Source organism: Varanus komodoensis, unplaced genomic scaffold (assembly GCF_004798865.1).
Source record: "Varanus komodoensis strain SLA01 unplaced genomic scaffold, ASM479886v1 scaffold2, whole genome shotgun sequence".
Taxonomy (NCBI): Eukaryota; Metazoa; Chordata; class Lepidosauria; order Squamata; family Varanidae; genus Varanus; species Varanus komodoensis.
In genome coordinates this window covers 8290656-8311841 of record NW_025335568.1, presented here as the reverse complement: position 1 = coordinate 8311841, position 21186 = coordinate 8290656, and the positions used below count along the sequence as shown (strand labels likewise).

The 21186-nt window shown below is 47.6% G+C and overlaps 1 protein-coding gene across 2 annotated transcripts in view; it reads left to right on the top strand.

The window, feature by feature from the left end:
* The first annotated feature begins 1758 nt into the window (after positions 1–1758).
* The window catches only part of SCARB2 (scavenger receptor class B member 2), a 30756-nt gene continuing 11328 nt past the window's right edge, over positions 1759–21186 (top strand). The window contains exons 1-7 of one of the 2 annotated variants that reach the window (XM_044429461.1): positions 1759–1973; positions 9156–9313; positions 13693–13840; positions 15740–15928; positions 16568–16659; positions 17124–17243; positions 20878–21056. In XM_044429461.1, the coding sequence (XP_044285396.1) occupies positions 1857–1973; positions 9156–9313; positions 13693–13840; positions 15740–15928; positions 16568–16659; positions 17124–17243; positions 20878–21056 (1003 nt within the window). In that variant the 5' untranslated portion in view covers positions 1759–1856. The remainder of the gene's footprint in view (positions 1974–9155; positions 9314–13692; positions 13841–15739; positions 15929–16567; positions 16660–17123; positions 17244–20877; positions 21057–21186) is intronic. The other variant, XM_044429460.1, reaches the window with a different exon arrangement.

Sequence of the window (21186 nt, the reverse complement as noted above, 5' to 3'; positions counted from 1 at the left end):
TGGACAGATTCATGAAGGAGGAGGCCATCCGTGGCTGCTAGCCTTGCTGGCCATGGGCTTCCTCCTCCACCAGAGGTGGCCTGCCTGCATGCACCAGTTGCTGGGGAGCTGGGCAGGAGGAGGTCTTGCACCCATCCTGTTTGGGGGATCCTGTGGGCAACTGGTTACCATGTGTACGAAGGGGTGGGCCTGGGGTCTCATCCAGCATGGCTTTATGTTCTCCTGCAGCTTGAGAACTGGATTTAATATCAGGTAGAAAGGGGGTGACTTTTCAGGAAACTAAATGGTGCGGCCCAGAGGCACCTTCCGGCTAAACCTGTGTGACCAATGACCAATGCCTGTGAGACCTTGTTGATCAGGTGATCCTATTCCGCTTGGGAAGAAGGCGGCATCCTTCTGATGACATCTTTCCCATGGTTCTCAGGGGCAGGTTCTTTGGGTATTCTTCTTCTCATGCCCCTGCTGGAGTTGTGCTCCAGATGACAGATCCTTCCATGGCTGCACGTACAGCACGCATGAAGCGAATTACAGAGGATCAGGAGATCACTGGAGCTGCAGGGCAGTTTTTCCCTAATCCGGTTGAGCGACGTACTGCTTGAAGACTTGGGGTGGTGAGCACCTGAGTAGCATTTGAGAACAGCCCTGGGACAGACCATCAGTTATGTCCACACTTTTAAGAAGGGTTTTTTGGCTGGCTTTGTTTTTGTGGGAAGGCTTATTACTTATTTTAATTTTGGTTAATTTATTGGATGTATTTATTATGGTGTGTGTCGCTATATTTTGTCATGAGCTGTTATCTATTATGTTATTGTTTTATCTATTTTATCTGATTAGTGTTTTATTGAATCCAATGTGTTTTACACTATTTTGGCAAGCCGCCCAGAGAATCTTCAGATTGTGGGGTGGCACAGAAATAGAATGAAATAATAAATAAATAGTTCAGCGCAAAAAAGCGCCTCCCTCTCTCATCTTCTCCAGAGTCACGTTTTCTAATCCTGAAACCCCCTTCCTCTCATCCCAAATAGCTTCCGCAGTTACCCAGAGCTGAGCAAATGGCAATCCGCACATGTTCAGAGGCATGTTCTTCCTCGCCAAATGTATTCCAGAGCCTTCAAAACAAGGTACAGGGCTAAACACCAGTTCTCACGAAACCCCGAGCTCCATTTCATTTCCTTTTTAATCAATGCTGGCTTTGAAATCCGCAGTCTTTGCACACTGATCTGTAAAAAGTTTTAAAATCTGCAACCCCCCTCCGTTTGCTTTCTTTTTGCAAATAAAATAAAGAGAGGGACATATGAAATGCACGACCCTCGGTCCACCCACAGTTCAACTAAACGGTCCAATTTTCCTTTTTCCGTTTCTCTTCCTTTCCGATGTTTTAAAAGAGAAACCTCGCGACCTTTTCTGAATGTGCACAAACGCACAGGTGCCCACTTTTGCCAGGAAGCCGAGCGAGCCGTTTCCACGCGCAGGGAGGAGGGCCGCGCGGGGCCGTCGCAACCCTCGCAGGGGCGGCTCGGGCCGGCAAGAAGCGGCTCCGCCCGCCCCGCCGAACGCCCGCCAGGCGCTGAGCTCATCGCGCGTCAGAGCGGCCGCGCACGGGAGTCCTCCGCCTCGGAAGCCGCGCCGCGCGACCCGAACAAAGGCGCCGCCTTCCTCCGCCCCTCGCAGCGGGGAGGCGGCGGTGCCCGGCGCGGCCCGGCGCGGCCCTGCAGGCGGCGTCGGTGCGAGGAGGCGGCGACTGCAGCAGGAGGGCGCGCGGCGCGGCGCGGCTTCCAAGGCAGATCTCCCCGGCGGCCCCGGCAGCGCGCGCCCGAGCCCCGGCCTAGCCGCCGGCTGCCCGCCCGCTCGCAGCCATGAGGAGACTCTGCATGGGCGCGCTGGGCGTGCTGTCCATGACCTTCCTCATCGCCAGCATTTCCCTGCTTGTGGCGCACGTCCTGCAGAAAGTCGTGGATTCGCAAGTCAAACAGGTGAGAGCGCCTCTCCGGCGCGCGCGCGCCCGTTCCCGTCGGGGGGGGGGGCGGCGATGCGGGAGCGCCCGAGGGCTCCCTCCCGAGCTGTCCAGAGCCTTCTTGGAATTGCGCCATGCTGTAGGGAAGACGCCGGGGCTGGGAGGGGGACAACCCCGACTCCTCTCCCGCTCTTGTCCCGGAGATTTTATCTCTGCAGCACCCCCCCTTGAAGGTAACACGGCGCGCCCCCCGGCCAAGCAATTCCGCTGTTTGCTTTGCTGTCCTCGGGCGCAGGCGGCGGTGCCGACTGCGCGCCTGCACGGGAATACGCCCAACGAAACGTAGTGGACATAGATTTTGATTAAACCTGTGCTAGGATTGTGCTGCACGTGCGCTCTCGCGTGGATCACAAGCAGGGAACTGCCAACATGGAAAAGTTTCCTGCAGAAGAGGAAAAGAAAGAGAAAGAAGCAAGCTAGCCCAAGGGGCGCGTTCGTGCCCATTTGTGTAGCTACATTCTGTTTCCTTCTCCAGCGCTATTTTGGAAGGCCTTTTGGCAGGAAACCCTCCGTGGGTGCCCCCTGGGAGCCGACCCACTGCCACATGCTGCCCATTCTCCTCCTCATTCTCCACTTAGCCACCGCTTGCGCTTGCCAGGCAGGGAGAAAGGAGGCAGTGGCAATTCCTGCACCACCGCCCATGAGCCGCATGGTCTGAACCAGCGTGGGAGGCAGGTGAGCAAGCAGGTTGCAGTGGGGGAGGGGAGGAGCCGGGGCAGGGGACTCCTGTCAGTGCAGCCCTGATGTGTGTGGGTCCCCTGCAGTGCCTGTGGGTGACCCCAGCCCTGAACACGAAACGTGAGAATGTAACTGGGAATGTCCAGGTCAGAATAGCAGCTCCCTCTTCTTAAGACGGGACGTGCTACATGTGGGACAAATCTGGAATCCAGGCAGAAACTCAGCTCTGTAATACTTGGTTTTGCAACACGCTCTTGACTTGGTTATCACCATTATGCAATACTTGATGACTGCCACGGAAATATGTGAACTCGGTCCATCAAACAGTGCTGTTTTTAACACAGTGCCAGGTCATGTTGAAAGTTTTCGTCCCTGGTGTTTGGTCTGGGATGGGTTATTCATAGTCTCTATCAAGGAATTGGACTTCTGTGTGTGAAGTAGGAGGCTAAATACCATCTCTGTTACTTGATAGCAAGGAAAAGGCACCTGATACATGTTCAGAGGCACTCTGTTCACGTATTTCTGGTATAGTCTAGAGCAGTTCTGTTGTAGTGTTGGGGTTCAGGTTAAGAGCATGAACCGTGGAGGGATGAATCCAGCTCCAGCTTCAGTTCTGCCCTGGACACATCACCATCATCAGAATAATCCATCATTTACAAAACTGCCCAACAGTGGCTGGGTGCTGTGCAAAAATAGAAGGAAAAGAAAGAAAGTCTTTCTTTCATTATCTTATAAGCACGAGACAAAAGGAGCAGGGAGGGGAAATGGAAAACCTCTGTCTTAGGAAAGAAAAAAGAGGGAGGGAGAGAAGAGCTTCAAAAGACCAGTCCTGTAACCCCTAGGAAACCTTGCAGGGGCACTGGATCTCCTCCATCAAGAGTGGGGACAGAGCTCCAACCTTGGAGGAGAACAGATGTGTGAACTGAGCACTGCTGCCAAGCAGTCGAGTAATTCATGGAGACGTGTCAGTGGGAAAGCTGACTTAGAATCCATTGTTTACATCGGCCTTTTCTTCTGGATGATTAAGCAGTATCGTCCTAGGCTCTAATTATGCCAGCTGAATGGACGACATTTTCCAGTGGAGGACAAGAGGTAGATTGGGATCTACTCATGGATTTCTGGGTGATTTGCTGTAGAGGAGCAAGGATTGCTGATTCCCGGTGGTCTTTGCAATAAAAAGAGTTGCAGAACTGGGTTGTTAAAAAAAGAACACTTGCAGAGAAAACCAGGAGGAGCTCTTTGTGTGGAAAGAAGCAAGAGCTTGGTTCTGATACTGATCAGAGAGTCCTAGAACTCAGCATCTACTCAGGGGCATCCCGTTTCTTAATTCTTGAAGAGTAGTTTCTGTGACAGGTTGCATTGGCTCCACTTGGTGGACCTTAGAACCAGATCTTGCAAATCTGACTTCTGCTCAGCACATCATGACTGTTTCCAAGAAGGGGCGCGATAGTTGTGCAGCTTAAAAAATCCAGTAAGAGCAGCATTCTTGCACCATGGAAACACCACAAACACTTCCTAGTCGGGACCTGAGCCAGCTGCAACGCCCACATGTCGGCCACGTGTGGAGAGGATTGGTGAACCAGTGGCACACATTCAGCATGTGCCTTGCATCGTGATATATACAGCAGCATGGCTGCACCCCAGCCATCAGTCCTGCTGGCACACCGGACATGCTCAAAGGCTCTGAAACTCCTCAGCACTGTCTTCAAGCACTTGCAGTGATCGCTTGTGCTCCAGAACCTATGAGTAGCTTACAGTTCAGAAGTGGACACTAGGGGTAATCATAAAATATGGATAGAACTATGTTGACAGGCAGCCTTTGGGAAGCAAAATGGCTTGCAGAAAGAGAAGCGGAAGTATCTTTGCCCTCCCTTGCCCAAAGTCTCTGTGGCATTTTTCAATAGTATCAAAGTCTCAAGCTGTATAAGGCTAAAAGCTTAAACCAGCACCTTGACTTGAGCTTGGATGCATATATAGAACCAGTGCAAGCTGCCATGTTTTCACAATCTACTTCTTCGGAACAGCCACCAAGGGCAGCTCCATGTAGCCCTATTCTGATAATCTAACTTAGGAGTTGCCAGCAGATAGATAAATGAAACCAAGTTGTCTCTGTACAGATTGGGGTCTAATTGAGCCATCCACCACAGCTGGTAGAAGGCACTTGGTGCCAGCAGGAGCCCCAAGCTATGAACCGTCCTCTTCAAGGGGAGTGCAGAACAGGTTAAGCACACTCCTTCCGGTCAGAAGGACCACCACTAACAGCATCCCAGCCTCATCTGGATTGAGTTTCAGCTTGTTGGCCTTCATCTAGTCTGTTGCTGCAGCTGGGCACTGATTTAACATATTCATGGCCTCACCTGATGAAGACGGAAAGGAGAACCGGGGCTCTGTGCCATCTGCATGCTGTGGAAAGTACTCTGAAGTTCTGGATGACCCTGACTGCTGGAGAACCCAAGCCAGAGAATCCATGAAGCTGAGCAAGATTCTCAAGCACTGCCTCCAGCACTGCCATCCATCCAAGAGGGAATAGAACCGCTGTGCTGCGCTGTCCCAAAGCAGGGCATGGCTGCAATATTGAGGGTTTCTGCTTTCCAGGAGAACAGGGTCATGGTCTCACCTCTCTTCCAACACGGAACCATGAAAGCGGCTTCCATGCCAAAACCCAGTCTGAACTCTGGCTCAGTTATTTTCATCCAAAAATGCTGAAGCTGTTTGGCCACCACCTACCTGGGAACCTTGCCTAGGAAAGGATGGTTTGCCCCAAGCCTAAATTCGCCGTGAACTTCTGGGCTCGTTCTTTGCAAAGGATTTCACCACCAGTGCTTCCACGTGGCACAGGACACTCCCTCCCCTAAGCAGATAGTCACCACACCGGTGCAGCCAACTGTTCCCTCCCTGCTAGTTTTCATAAGCCAAGAGGAGCAAGAGTCCAGCACAGAAGTGGCCCTGTCCAAGCACTTTGCCAGTGCCCCTGAGCATATCAACTGAAACTCGCCCAAGGAAACTCGACCATCTTGCTCTCTGGGTCCCTCGCATGATTTAGCTGCTGTACCACTGGAGTCTAAGTCCCAGCAAGAGCAAGAGAGCTGTTGTAAATGTTACAGTGTGACTCAGATAGCTCTAGGGCGTCACTGGGGCCGCATCTGATAGACTCCAGGCAACAGCTAAAGCTCCACCCAGCAACTGGTGGAGGATTTAAATGAGGCATCAAGATGTTTGTTTATCCCTCACTCCACCTGAATATACCTGACTAGGCACACACCAGATTGTATCAACCAGTTTTGCGCCACCCGCACCAAGCCCTTTTCCTAGTTGCTTCATTGCTCTTGGCTCTAGCAAGAGAGGTATAAACTATGCAACAGAAGGAGTGCTGCAGAGCTGTTGTGCAAATTGTCCGAGTCGTTTCTGCATCCCCCAGGTGAGCAGGGTTTTCACAGCAGCCCCAGTAGTATTACCTAGAACACCCGCCCCTCCACAACCCCTGTTTGGCATAGAAAGTCCTATTTGGAAACCATTTAGACACGTTTGCTTCCTATTCTGGAAGTAACCTGAGTAAACATGTATAGCCATGGACAAATGTGTCAAGCAGGAATTTACTCACTTTCCCAGTTTTATTGTTAAGCTTGTTCTGCCCCATTTTTGTATACGTATTGCAATTTTCAGAAAAAAAATCTTGACACAATACTTTTATGTGCATTTCTCAAAAGCAACACATTTTTGTACACATTTCTCAGAACATACTTTTCTAAAGATAGGCATTTTTGCAAGCAATTTCCACATAAAATAAGGTGCTTTTCTTCACATTTTATGTAACATACAGGCTTTTGTGTATATTTTTCTATAGTATATATGTTTCAGTTCTGACATTTCCAAAAGAGGTGCATGTTTTAAATTGCAAACTGCATCAACAAATTCTGTAACAGATGAATTCCATCATAAAACTGTATTTTGGCATATGTGTAGGTTTGGGAAATACAAATTTGGCAAGTTTGCATTCCTATGCAGGTCAACATTCATTTCTCATCTATCCCTATACATTGGACTGTGTACCTGAACCTCCTTGCTTCCATCCTTACAGATTTTTATCATAAATATTGCAAACTCCTGGAAGCAAATTAAAGGGTCTTTCCACAAGTATCTTTACAAGGCAGTAGCTGCATTAGATTTCTGCTCAGGTTCAGGCATCTTTGTGAGTTGCTTTGAAAGGGAAGTGCTCTTCTATTAAGGTTCGTTTTATACAGATGGAAGGTGATAAATCTGAGCAACCAGACACACCCCTCTTATGGCAAGGCATATCTATAGTGTGGATCCTTACACCCATATTCTTTATCTTAGAATTGTGTGCTTTCACTGTGTGGAGGACCAAGCAGCGAATCTAAGGCATTCCTTGTGTTTGTGTCGGATGCTACCTGCAGAAGTGTGCCAGTTTCACTTTCTTTCCACAGACGTTTGCTGCTTCTGCAGGGAATTGCTGTTTTCTCTTCCATTTTATTGGGAAAGAAGCCTTTGTTTTTCTGAATTTCTAGAGCGCAGCTATGTTAGTCAACTACAGCAAAAACAAAGGAGCCTTGTGGTGTTCTAAAGACCAGCGCATTCATTCTGGCAGAAGCTTTTGTGAACTGAAGTCCACTTTATCAGATGCCTCTCAGAACTGGGGTACAGGAACAGGCCTGGGGATTTCATCTGGCCCTCCAAAAAGGGGACCCCTTTCCCCAAGCCCTTCCTAGTCCATGTGCATTTTTTTCCCATTGTAAATGGTTGTGAAATGCCTCTCTTAAAGTTCAGTTTCTGGCAGCAAAAGCTTTAAGCTGAACCATCCTGATATTGTTTGTTTTTTTTCTGGTCTTAGCCTTTTGCCTTCAGGCCTGCCCATCCCTGGAATGATGGGAAAGCATCTCTGAAACAGAGTGTGGCCCTTGAGCTGAAGGAGATTTTGCATCCTTGCTCCCTCCTGCTCTAAGATGTGTGATGCAGAATAAAACTGTCAGACTTGGATCCAGCAAGACGTGGGTTCAAATTTCTGCGCACCCACAGGTTTCAAAGGTGGCTGAGCTGTGCCTAGCTTCCAGAGGTGAGCTAGGAGCCGCAAGCTGTGCCAAGGAGTTGGAACCAGAACCAAAAACCTCTCCATCACACGGAGCCACTGAGATAGCCGTTAACTGTCTGGCATGGGCCACTGGCCTGCTTGCATGGGTTGAGAACGCTTCCACTTTCCAGTAGAGGCTGCAGACTGCAGCCAAAGATGTGCAATTCTAGTCCTGCTGGATCCTGACCGTGGGCTAGGACCCGTTACTCTTGTAACCCAAGCTTTCCCACTGAATTGTACGAAGGTGAAAAAAGAGGGCCAGGGTTCCTCTATGTTTATTTACATTTTATGTCACCTTTCACAGAATCGTTTTATACATTTCAAAGACTCACAGAACATTAGAGTTGGGAAGGGCCAGAGGGCCGTTGGGTCCAACCCCTGCTCATTGCAGGAGTCTAATTCAGACCAGCCTCTCAGATGGTCGTCCAGTTGCATTGTGAGTGCCTCCAGTGTGGGGGAGCCCACAAGCTTCCTACACCATGGTTTCCTTTGCCGTACTGCTCTGACAGTCAGGAAGTTATTCCTGATGTTCAGCCGGAACCTGGATTTCTGCAACCTGAGCCCATTTTTCCATGCTCTGCACTCTGGAATGATCAAGAAGAGATTCTGTCCTTCCTCCTTGTGACAGCCTTTCAAGTACTTGTAGAGGGCGCTCATATCTCCCCTCAGTTTTCTCTTCCCCAGGCTAAACTTGCCCAGTTCTTTCCATGTCTCCTCACAGGGCTTTGTTTTCAGTTCCTGGATCCTCCTTGTTGCCCTCCTCGGATCCCTTGCAGTTTGTCTGCAGCTTCTTAAATGGTGATGTCCAGAACTGGGGTACAAGACTCCAGATGAGGTCTGACCAGTGCTGAGTAAGGGGGAACTAGTACTTCATGTGATTTGGAAGTGATAGTTCTGTTAACAGAGCCTAAAATAGCATTTGCCCTTTTTGCAGGCAAACATCACACTGTTGACTCATATTCAGCATGTGATCTACAACAAATTTGACGAAACAGACTTCATCCACTGCATTCCATAATACATTTCCCAGTTTTTGAGGTGCCTTAGGGTCTTTCTTATTTGACCTGAAAAAATTAACGCGGCTGTAGAAGCGATACAGGTGTAGTGCTCCCTCATAGGCACCCAAACCTCGAGCAAAACAACCCTTCCTTCAGCATATCAGGGTGAGGGTTTGAAGGGAACCCCTCTTCTTCATGCTAGTTGTTGGTGTACACTTCGGAAGTGTCTCTTCCCTGACCCTTGCCTAATATGACAGATTCCAAGAAAAACTTCTTGGTTCCGTTGCACATGTTAATTGTCTCTCTCCCGATGTACAACTTTTAATTCCATGTCTCTGCAAGAAGTATATGACTCCTGTTTTTGCTGTTTGTTTTTTAGGCTGCAGTGTTAAAAAATGGCACAGAGCTTTTTGAGGACTGGAAGGATCCTCCGCCTCCAGTCTATATGCAGTTCTACTTTTTTAATTTGACGAATCCGCTAGAAGTGCTTCAAGGCGAACCTCCTTTGGTAAGGGAAGTTGGACCATACACTTACAGGTAATGCTGTGTGTTCCAAATTCACCATGCAACAGGGCATGGGATACTCGGGGAGGTGGCGGCTGGGATCCCAAAAGGAGGCTCCTGGGGTGTGCAAGGAGGCCAGGATGACTCATTGTTTGCTCCGAGAAGTGGGGGAAGGAGCTGGGGAATAAGGCATAAAATAAAGGTTAATGAATAAGGATGCGTGCAAGGCAAGTTTCTAGTCCAAATGGTTATGGGATTGACTGTGGCTTGGTTCAGGTCATACTGAAGAGTGGGTTGTTGTGGAAATGTGGGTTGTTGTGTTGCCTGAAGCTAGCCAAGATAGCAAATCATGGTCAGTCTCTCACAGTTCACAACCCAACAACAAACCATGGGTTCTCTTCATAGGTTGTTTGTGGTTATCGGGCTATGGTTCATTAGCACAGTTGTGTTTGGACAGCACAATAACCTGGATGCTCTCATAGTCACGGTGTAAGAAATACCTGGTGGCATCTCGGGGGGCTTCTGCATCACACTGTCAGTCATTTGCATGCGTGCCAGGTCCTGTGGTGGGCCCCGTTCGGGAGCTTCTCAGGTTGGATCCAGTTTTATACACCCTGTGAGTTTCAGCCAGTGCCGAGAGTAGCAGGGGAGCTGGTGTGGTGTGGTGTGGTGGGTAAGAGCGCAGGACTGGGATGCAGGTGATCCTGCTCAGCCTTGGAGCCCACTGGGTGACTCTGGGCCAGGCTCTCAGCCCAGCCTACCTCACAAGGTTGTTGTAGTGGGGATAGGCTTGAGAGCAGGAGAGGACAGTGATGCAAGTTGCTTTGAGTTCATTGTAAGGAAAAAGGCAGGCTAGAAATCTAATATCTGTTTGTTTATTTGTGCATAAATAAATACAAGGGACCCAGCAAATATGTAGCACATTGGTTCTTTCACTGTGGCCCAGAGAACAGGGAATTGCTGCCAACTCGCTTTCTAACCTGTGTTGTGGGAGGTCCTGGGTTACGACCCTTTTCATCTCCAGTTCAAAGAACTTTGGATGGCATGGCTAGGAAAGTGGAGAACTGTTGCCAATCAGATTAGCCAACATTGACCTAGATGGGCCTCTCGATTAGCCAACATTGGCCCTGACCTCATGATACTACCCGTACATGGGGGCTGAATCGCTCAGGGATTCAGACGGGGGATTTTCAAGATGAAGCAGAACCACTTGTGTGAAAGAAGAACATAGAGTGCATTGATTACGAAGTTAGAATATCCATGTAGAGTATAGATCAAAAATAGGAAAAATCCTCACTCCCCTTATCTCTGGTCTAACTGCTTCCCACAAAGCCCAGGGGGTCTTTGGGCAAGCAACATGTCAATTCCTCTTTCCAAAGCAGGAAGAAAGAACAAGGTACTCAGTTGCTATCTTCTAGTTTTCCCACTTCCTCTGCTCTGAAGGCTTTTTGGGAAATACTAGCCAACCCCTCTTCCGGGACAACAAGGTGGCAAAGCAGGAAAACAGTCTGCTCTCACAGGGAAGCAGACCTTTTGTAAGAAGTTTGGTTGAGGAACCAGAGAGGGTTCATCTCCAGTTCTCACCCTAGCTTGTGCAAACTTAAGCTACCTGTGAAGCGCCGGCAAAACGCTGCCTTGGCCTTTGGGCCTTGAACTGCCCTACCAGGATTTTTCTGGGATTGCCTAGCAGTGCTACACACTTGAAATATATTTGAAGACTTTCTTGCAGAATTCCAAGTGTGATTTTGCAGATGGTGCAGCAGTTCAGCTTGTACACACACCTGCGCGCACACACACACACAGGCAAGCTGCTTGTTTTATGGAATTAGGTTCCAGGACAAGGTCTTCCAGCCCGCCCCTGTTGCTCCTTTAAGCACAGCAATCCTAGCTGGATATTTCAAAACCTTTATGGGTTCCTGCCTGCTTCCTCATTCTGGCTTACCCAGACATGATTAGCTCCCAGTGCATCCAATTTGAAGGGAAAGAGAATGTGAGATACTCAGGTTTCCTTGCTTTTCAAGCCGATTTTATGGCTGTAGCCAGGACTCTGCATATGTGCCAATTTAAAAGGAAAATGAAAGAGAACTGTATTCTTTGCCAAGAAGAGTCTGTTTTTCAACTGTATGTGTTCCATAAAGTAGGTTTTCCATGTATCTGCTTGGATTTGTGTAAGTGCTTCTGCCAGTTATGCAGATGACGAAAGATCAGTCTGCAGAACCAAAGTGGGTTGATAACTAAAAACCATACTCAGCAATGCCTTCCACCCATCTACATGGAAACCCACACACAGAAATTGGCATCTGATGTTTCACCAGCAGTGCTGCTGTACTTGGAAACCTTAAGGGGGTGAAACTTTGCATGCTTTTTAAAAATGAAGTTCTCATAATGATACATTTTTTCTATTCAGTACATCTTATTTATTTATTATTTATTAAAACATTTCTATGCCGCCCCTTGCCGAAGCCTCTTCCTGCACTTGTGATTAGTTTATTCTACCTATAAGGTTGCACAGAATTTTAACTAGATATTTATGCACGTAGGAAATGACCATAAGATTGTGCACAGTAGCTTCACCCCCAGACCATTTGCTAAAAATCTATTGGACTGAGGTTGAATAATTACAGCAGAAAGAAAGGGGGTTTCTGCTTTGCTGAATGGAAGACTGAGGGCAAATCTTACGTATATGTAGGCAGAAAAAAGTGTCTTACAGTCAGCTGTATGGCCTGGGGAATTCTGGGAAATGTAGGACTTCTTTATGCCTAAACACACATGAGATTGTATCTTCATTTGATTTCTGTCTCAAAAAGAAATGCATAGTTGTAATAAAATATCTCAGCCTAGGATTGGAAACTCATTTCTGGTTTGACTACTGCAGCATAATTCCTGGGATAGATTTTTTTGTAAGAGTTTGTCAAAGGCATGGATTACCTGTTGAGAAAGGAAATGTGGCAATTCATGCCAGTTTACTCTGTATTTAAATATATATACTGCACAGATGTAACACTGAAAAGAACTTTGTTTTGAAAATAGATTTATTTATGTATTGGCTTTCTTGCTAAAAATGATGAAAGAAAGCAGCGGGCTTTGTGCATTTCTGTAGTACAGGGGGAATGCACATATGCAGGTGTGTATTTGCTTGTGCTATTGAGAAGGGTGCGTATGTGCACGTTTGAAGTGCCCTGCTGTGATTAATGGAACTGCTGGTAGATGCTCATAAAGTGTGACACCTAACAGAGTATCTCTTGCAGTATAAATCCACTTGTACGTATCAATCAATATCTGAGGCCTTTCTGCAGGGAAGGCTGAGAGGGTGCAGCAAAGGAGAGTCTTCTCTGTGGTGGCCCCTTGATCGTATTATATTGTTATTTATTTTATATTGTTAATTTTATATTGTTATTTTTGTATTTTATTGTATTTTATTTTGTGTTGTGAGCCGCCCCGAGGCTTCGGCAAGGGGCGCCATAGAAATGCTTAAATAAATAAATAAATAACACTCTCCCCTGTGAGGCCCACCTAACACCAACCTTGTAGTCTTTTCAGTCCAAGGCAGAGACTTCCCTCTTCTCCAAGGAATGTGACAGTCCAGGACAGGACTTTTAACATGGCCTAGGACATACTGTTTATTGTTAGCGCTGAGCGGTTAAAATTGTTACCTCTTGAGAATGTATTATATTGCCGTATCTTTTCCAATTATTGCTTTTATTATATGCTTTTATATTAGGTTACACTATGCTTTGTAAGGAATCCAGAGCTTTTTGGCTGTCAGGCAGTACAGAATGTAATAACTGAAACGAAGCTGTAAGCAGGAGAAGCTGCTGTGCTGATCCCCCATCAGACATGATTTATGCGATAAGGCAGGCTATGAATGCAGTGTAATAATAATAGTAACTGAAGCTTCCTTGGCCACGTGAGCTCAGTGGCCTCCATACTTTACAGGCTGCAGGTCTGCTGGGCGAGGAAGCCTTAAACTGCAAAGGGGGTTGAGAGGCAAAAGGAAGGAATCGGGCGTGTGCTGCTTGGGGCCTGTAAGGCCGTTCCAGATGCTCGGAGAGATTTGTGTGGTTGCCACATGACGTGTGTGAGTGCCTCAGTCTCTCCTCTCAGCTCCAGGTAAGCTGAGCCAAGAGGGCCGTAACCCCCACCTGGTGCCAGAATGTCTTAATTTCCAGAGCCTGCCCCAGTGGGCAACATTGCTACAGCACCCCAAGTGTCCGTCTCACGGCCCTCAGACGCGCCCGCTCACTAGTCCCTGTCTTAAGGTCTGTAATGGGCTGCCTGACAAATCCTTTCACAAGGATTTTATGGTAGTTTTATCTGTCTAAGGTTTCAAAACTGTTCTGACAAGTTAAAATCTCTCTCTCTCTTTCTCTCTCTCTCCCCCCTCCCCTCCCCTCCCCCTGCCCCCATCGCAGGGAGGACAGACCCCGAGTCGACATTCACATTTTAGACAACGGTACAAAAGTGTCATCTTTGAACCCCAAAACTTACTTCTTTAAACCAGAGATGTCTGTGGGGGACCCAGAAGTTGATCTGATCAGAACTGTGAATGTCCCTGCCGTGGTGAGTTCTCCACCAGCTTGCAGCAGAGGCCAAGCAGAAAGGCAGTCTGTTCCACAGGCTTGAGAGGCGGGCTCAGATGGTGTCACCTTAGACAGCCTGGTTCGCACATAAGGCTAAACCATGGTTTAGGCTGGTGGTTTTCAACCTTTCCACAACTGGGCCCGGCAAAAACAGGAAAACCACCTCGGGGACCGCTGAGGCAGAAACAAGAAGCGCTGTACACATAATACAGTACTCTGTGCATTAGTTTCCAACACGATGCCAAAAAATGAAAATTCTCCAAAACAACTGGAAACTGAGCCCAAAAAAAGCCAAGAAAAGAACGAAATACCGAAATTGGCACAGTGTGGCTCCCACCAAGCCATCTCTCCCCTCCTCCCCCGCCCCCCCGCCCAGCAGCCCCGGTGCACCTCCCTGTGAATGTGACACCAACCGAGGAAGAGGTGGTGGAGCACAGCCGGCCCCTGTGCCGGTCTGTGGCCAGCAGGATGCGGCCCCTGCACGGACCAGCGGGAAATCTCCCACAGACCAGTGCCTGTCCGTGGCCTGGTGGTTGAAAACCTCTGGTTTAGGCCCCTCGTGGGTTGCTGAATTTTGGACAGCTCTGCTGCACAACCTGCAATGGTTTGTTAACCACAAAGATACCTAAAGGGAATCCACAGTTTGTTCTTCAATTGGGGACTGTTGGTTGGGGTTACGCGTGAGCAAAGGACCATAGGTTGCTTTGCCAAGCTCAGGGTCAGTGGGAAGGAATGATCCCCCCCCCCCCCCCCGCAGCATGCTAGGACTGCAGCCCTGCAAAGCCATTTGAGATGCGAGGAGGGAGCAGGAGAAGAGGAACACATGAGCCATGGACTCCATGGCTTGTTTGGTCAGCTGCCACACAAACCCGGCCTTCCCCAAACTGATTGGAGCAGCTGCTTTCTGCCAACTTCGATGGAAACCATGTGGTGCAGCATGGTGCCTGGAGACATTGAGATGAAGGTGCCACCTCCAGGTGGCTGACTGTGTACGTGGTTAGCAGTGATCACCTTTGGTTGCAGTCCTTCCCTCTCTTCGCAGTGCTCTGACAACACAGCTTTGGAAATTTGCTCCTAACATCTGGATGCCTGCACTCTTTCCATGAGGAAAGCACTGAATGCAGTGCTGTTTTGGCTGATAGTATCTTCTACACATAGAAAGGAAATACAGAAATTCTATAATTAAAAAGGGTTCTTGTTTTTTTTGCTGTGGCTCAAGGACTCCTCAGTGTTGGCACCTTGTTGTGGAATATCATCTCCAGAGAGGCTCAGCAGGTGCCTCAGCTGTGGTCTCGTTGGTGCCGTGTAAAGACTCCATTCTTATTCCAGTCTTTTTATTGGTTCGCTTTTTAAAAATGGGTCAGTGCTTTTCAGATCTTGCATTGCCACTGTTTTTCACCTTTCCTTATTTCGGTTGTTTTTGAAACCTGTTTTAGCACGGGTGGCTGCAGGCAGCTCTTGGAGGCCCCTGGACCCCTACCGGTCCTGGCCAGGAGTGTGTGAATGGGGCTGAAGGGAACGGGTTTATGCTACCCCAGCTGTGCCCAGTGCTAAACCAGGCTCTGCTCATTCCCACATGCAGCCCTTGGTCACAAAGAAGTTGCCCGCCCCTTGTTTAGACCATAAAATCTTGGCATGCTGATGCCGTTGAAGTCATGGATTCAGTCTGCCATTATTGGGGAACCTGGGCTGTGTGTGTGAGTGGGAAAATGTTAAAGCACACACCTTCACTGTGTCTCTGCCATTGTCAGTCAAAAACGCCTCCGTAGCTTGAAGAGGCACTTCCAATGATGATAGACAACCTAGAGTCAATATTTCATGTTGAGGATGTTTAGAATTTATACTAGAATGTTCTAATTTATTTTCTTCTTTTTATCAGACTGCGATGGACCTCACTACCGCGACTGTCATGCACTTACCTACAGAACTTTTGCTGCTCTTATACCAAGAAGACATGTTCACGATGCACTCAGTACATCAGCTCTTGTGGGGTTACACGGACAAATTTCTCAGTGCGATGCACAGATTCAATCAGAGCATTGACCCAGAATTTGGATATTTTAAAAAGGTAAGCTTTGGGTCGGTCTTGCCTTCATGGTCTAATGAGCAGGAAACAGAAGAGCTGCCTCCTGTTGACTTAGATCCATGGTCCACCCAACCCAGGTTCTTTCCCCTGGGTCCATACAGTGTCATAACCCACAACTGCACCGGTCATTTGCACGGCTCGTACTTCACCGTTCAACTATACGGAGTGCAGCACGGCTTCCTCCCCACCCTGATTTTGCTTCACCCTGTTGCTGCCTGCAGGATTAGGAGGACGCCTAGCCTAGCTAGTCTCGTAAGAGCCAGGTGTGAGTTGCTTCAGCATTAGATCGAGATCTGTTTGCTGTCTGTAAAAGCCCTTCTTGGGCAAGCAGTGTTTCACTTTGGTGGCACTTCAGGCTTTTGCTTTCCGCCCTGCGTTCGGCTGACCCTAGCATTTGACAGCAGGCCAGGTGGGGTTGGCTGTCCTGTTTGTCAGGTTTTTCAGCTTCCCTCCTGCCAACGCCCTTGGAACAACAACGGGGCGCTCCTCTTTGTGAGCTGGCGGAGTAACAAGCTGAAGCATCCCGAGGGTCGTGTCTCCCACTTCATTCCATCAACTGCAGGAGCCACGTGCAAAGCACCGAGGAAGCCAACTCTCTTCTCTTTGTGTTTCCTTTCCTAGGATAATGGGACCGACGATGGCGAGTACGTCGTTCTCAGCGGGACAAAGAACTACTTGGACTTCACAAGGATTGTTGAATGGAAAGGGGATGAGTAATGCTCTTTTTTTCTTTTCTGTGTTAAGATTGTGTCAGAGTCTGCATTTCCTAAGACAGGCTTCAGGTTTGGAAAACCCCTCCTGTTTCAAAGGTGCCTAATTGGTACCTGTGGGGGTCTCCTCCCATGTCCTCAACAGCCTCATGGAGAGATGTTTGATGGGGGTTGCTGCTGGGATGGGAAACAGTAACCTTCTTCCCAGTCTGTGCAAACTTCAGTGCCTCTAATTAGCTAATGAACCGTCAGAGACAGAGCAGCAGGCTGCATATTAAATGTCATGTGTCTTTTGTCCTCAAGTCCATCTGGACACAACTTGGAACTGTGATGGGAACGGGGAAGAGAGTGATCCCTTGGGAAAATTGACTCTAATCAGTTTCCTATGAGGCCACAGGAAGTAGGTGTTTTCTACTCCCTCAGAAATGCTTACTCTTTCTCCTCTCCCTCAACTCCTTTCCTGGCAGCTCACTGCACTGGTGGACATCACCAACGTGTAACATGATCAATGGAACAGATGGGTCTACTTTCCACCCCCTGATTGACAAAGATGAGAAAATCTACGTCTTTTCCTCAGATTTCTGCAGGTGAGTCAGGCACTTCTCCTTGCATTTTGGAAAGCATCAGTCCACGCAGCAGCATGTACCACTGAGGAATGCGTTTGCAGTGTTCCATGCATTGTGTCGGACTGCCTAGGCCAGGGGTCGGCAACCCACGGCTCCGGAGCCGCATGTGGCTCTTGAACGCCTCTGCTGCGGCTCCATCATGCCGGCACAGCCGCTGATCTGCTCAAAGCTCCACTCAGGAATGCTGGCTAGTTAAGTAAATCAGCTAGTTAAGGAAATAGCTACACTCCTCTGCTAAACAAGCTTCCTGCAGGCTCTCATGTTACATGAAATCCTGCTGAAAGGATTCTCTTTGTCTCAATGTAATCTCCTTCATCTGAATGTTAAAAGCTGTGCTTGGGACCTGTCACAATTCACAGCACTTGACTGTTTATCTGCTGATCAGTCACTAAACGCACCTATATCTCCTCCGGCACAGCCCCCGATCTGCGGACCCTTGCCGATTTACTGAGCTCTTCCCCCCCCCACCCCCCCGTAGGCCAACCATGGATAAATCAAAGAAAAGTTTCTGAAGAAAACCAAACATTTAATGATATGTGGGTAGATTCATTTGCTTTTACTGCTGATGAACTTATGGGGTTTGCTGTTTAATGCATGCAGCCCTTTAGCACTGACTTTGACTCTTCAGGAAGTTGTTCTCCTATTCAAAATATATGAAAGGAGTCCTACTAGTTTACAATGTAAGATTAAAAATAACAGTTTTTAGTGACTGAACAAGAGCTGCAGCTAAATCATAATGAAGATATACATAGTATTAAGGTAAAAAACATTATATGCAGTGTTATCTTCATTTTAGATGTCAAAAGGGTTTTGCGGCTCCCGGTGTTTTATTTTTTGTGGGGGAAACGGATCCAAATGGCTCTTTGAGTGTTAAAGGTTGCCGACCCTTGGGCTAGACTCATCTTCTTTGCTGTCTCTTTGAAGGTATATCCTGTGTTGTTGTGCAGGTTGCATCCTTCATAATTGGTGCTAATGTTGTGTTTTGGACAACTGAGCTTTGTCTTTGAAGAAAATTCTGCAGTGGGCCAAGTCTTTTCTTTTACCCAAACACCTCTACAGGCAGTCCCTGGGTTACTAATGAGTTCCGTTCCTGAGAAAACAGAAATTTGTCTTTAAGTTGAATTTGTGTGTAAGTTGGATTCTGTCTACTCAGCCCTTCACAATTACAGGCGCTAGGGACACCGGGCCCTTGTGAAAGTGGAAAAACTGACTATCGCTCCACCCTCCTCTCCCAAACTCTTTAGTTCCTTCTCTTTGCACCAAGGAAATGCCAGAGAGATTTCCCTCTCTGGATGAGAAGGGCAGGAAGGCAAGCTTTGGAGTCCTCCCTCTCTCCCCTTTCGCTTCCTCTCTCTCTATGGTAATGACGATTTTCCACAGTAATTTTTAAAAGTTACTTTATTACAGTGCATTTGTAAGCATGGGTTGCTTGTAACTTGGATGTTCATAACTCAGGGACTGCCTGTATAAACTTCTCATGCATTGGGACAAGAGCTACTTAATATAAAGGATCTGGCTATGCCTCCCTCTTGTTATTTTTCCCCACTTGAAGAGTTGCCACCACAAGATTAACCACTTTTATTTGCCATTTGCTGGGACGGTTCAGGACAGAATCATGCATCATAATAAAATGCTATGATAATCATCATCATCATCATCATCATCATCATCTCAGTTCCCTTTTGTACAGTCCATTCCCTCCTGTGGACTTCACAGAGGCTGCCGTTTGGGGCATGTTCGTTAATGGGAAAAGGTGTACGGCTGTGTGGTAATGCTGTAGTATGGATAAGCCAAATTAAGAGAGAAGGGGGTGCCCTAGGAAGGCTTACGAAATCACTTGTTACAAGCCCAAGATGTTCCCTGACCAGATGCAACATTTCGTAGTGCACTGTCAAAACCTGTAGAGTAGCTTCGAATGCGCCCACTCTCTGCTTTTTTGTACAGACTGAAGCAAGTGGCAGATCTGTTCTGAATAGTTAGGCCAACACTTGGCCTGGCTAATCTGCAAGGATACCTTTCAATTAGTCTATTAAAGACCCAGACGAGACAACCCAGTCCTGAATTAGCCTTACCTGTTTTCCAGGTCAGGACAATTAAAGCATGAGACCAATTCCTCCAGGTAGCTTTAAGGATCCCTTTTGTTTTGCTCCCCTTATTCAAAAATCTGAACCATACTTTTTGACCCATCCTGAATTCAAATCTTCAGTTTGATTCTAATTCTACAAATCCTACAAAGCCAATGAGCAATCAAACCCATTATAATCTTTGTGTGAACTCTATAATTGCCATGGTGAGGCATGACGGACTTCCACTGTTGCTTGTCTTTGCTAGCACATTTTTCTATCTGGCACCAAACCAATGTTTCCTGGAACAGGGATTCCTTTTCTGTTGAATCATCTTATTGGTAGATCTCTCTGGAGATCCTGTACATCATGGACAAATTGCCCACTCAGTCTCAGAGCCGGCATCTGTTCAGCCAGGAACCCATACAGTGCGTGGCCTGCACCATCACCTCCTCTCCGCATGAGTCACTAGCTCTGATGCAAGGGAGTTGGTCAAGAGATGAGCTTACGATTTCCAGACAGTTGCAGAACAGTCTCAGGTCTTTCAGTTCTATTCAGACCTTTGAATGGAACTGAATTCATATCTTCAGTTTGATTCTAATTCTACAAATCCTATTCGAAATGCTAAATCTATTTTTAAGTCAAACAGCTGAGGCAGAAGGGAAACCCAGGGGTAGTTTTTGCCCACAGCATCTTTGTAACTTTTTTTAACCTATTTCAGAAATGAAATCCATTAGGATTCCCTTCTTCTGAATCAGTCAATAAGTGTAGGTATCCCTTATGGGAAGATTAAGTCCACTTGTTTTGCAAAGGAGCCCTGAGGAGGTGTAAGAATAGATTCTGATACAGCTGAAGAAGGGGAAGGCAAATAAAGCATGAAAAGCCAAGGAGAAGGGAAAAGGGAGGAGAAAGCCAACATGGAAAACTCAGACAGTTCTGAGGAGGAGCAGCGGGGTGATAGTAATGAGAGATCCAAGCGTGAGATAGTTATGAGAAAACAGGGAAGGTAAGGTAGGCTAGGCTGAAAGATAATGTCTGGCCCAAGGCCATTAGTGAACTCCATGGCTGAATGGGGATTTGAACCTGGGTTTCCTCAATCTTAATCCGATACCCTTAGCTACTAATACTCTGACCCTCAAGTGTGCATGTAAGTGAATATCAGACAACACAAGGACCCATACTGGAGGACTGAGTATGGGTTGCATGTGGGTTGTTGCTCTTGAACTGTAGATAGGGGTTGAACATGGGGTATTGTGTTGCCTGAACCCAGCTGAGATAACAGATCGTGGTGAACAGCCCACAGTTCACAGTCCAACAAAGACCATGTGCTCTTTTTATGGCTTGTTTTGGTTAGCAGACCATGGCTTGTTAGCACAGCTGGGTCCAGACAAAAGTAATCAGCCAGGTTTTGGCAACAACCCATAGTCCAAGGACAACCCACACTCAGCTTTTGAGGGTTGGTTCTCATGCAGTCATTGTGCTTGAATAAAACCCCATGATGGCCGACCAAGCGTTCTTTCTGCCCCTTCCAGGTCTTTGTACTTAACCTTCGATAGTTATGTGATGGTCGAGGGGATCTCAGCCTACCGGTTTGTGCCTCCCAAGAAGATCTTTGCCAATGCCTCTGTTAATCCAGACAATGCTGGGTTTTGTGTGCCAGCAGGAAACTGCTTTGGCGCAGGGGTCCTGAACGTCAGTGTCTGCAAGCAAGGTACGTGACTGCAAAGCAGCTCGTGGCATGTAAAGACTTTACAAGCACCCAGCCAACATGATGCGCCAGAAAGAACAACTTCCAGCATCACCTTAGGGGTTCGTTGACGTTTGGACCCCGATGCACATTG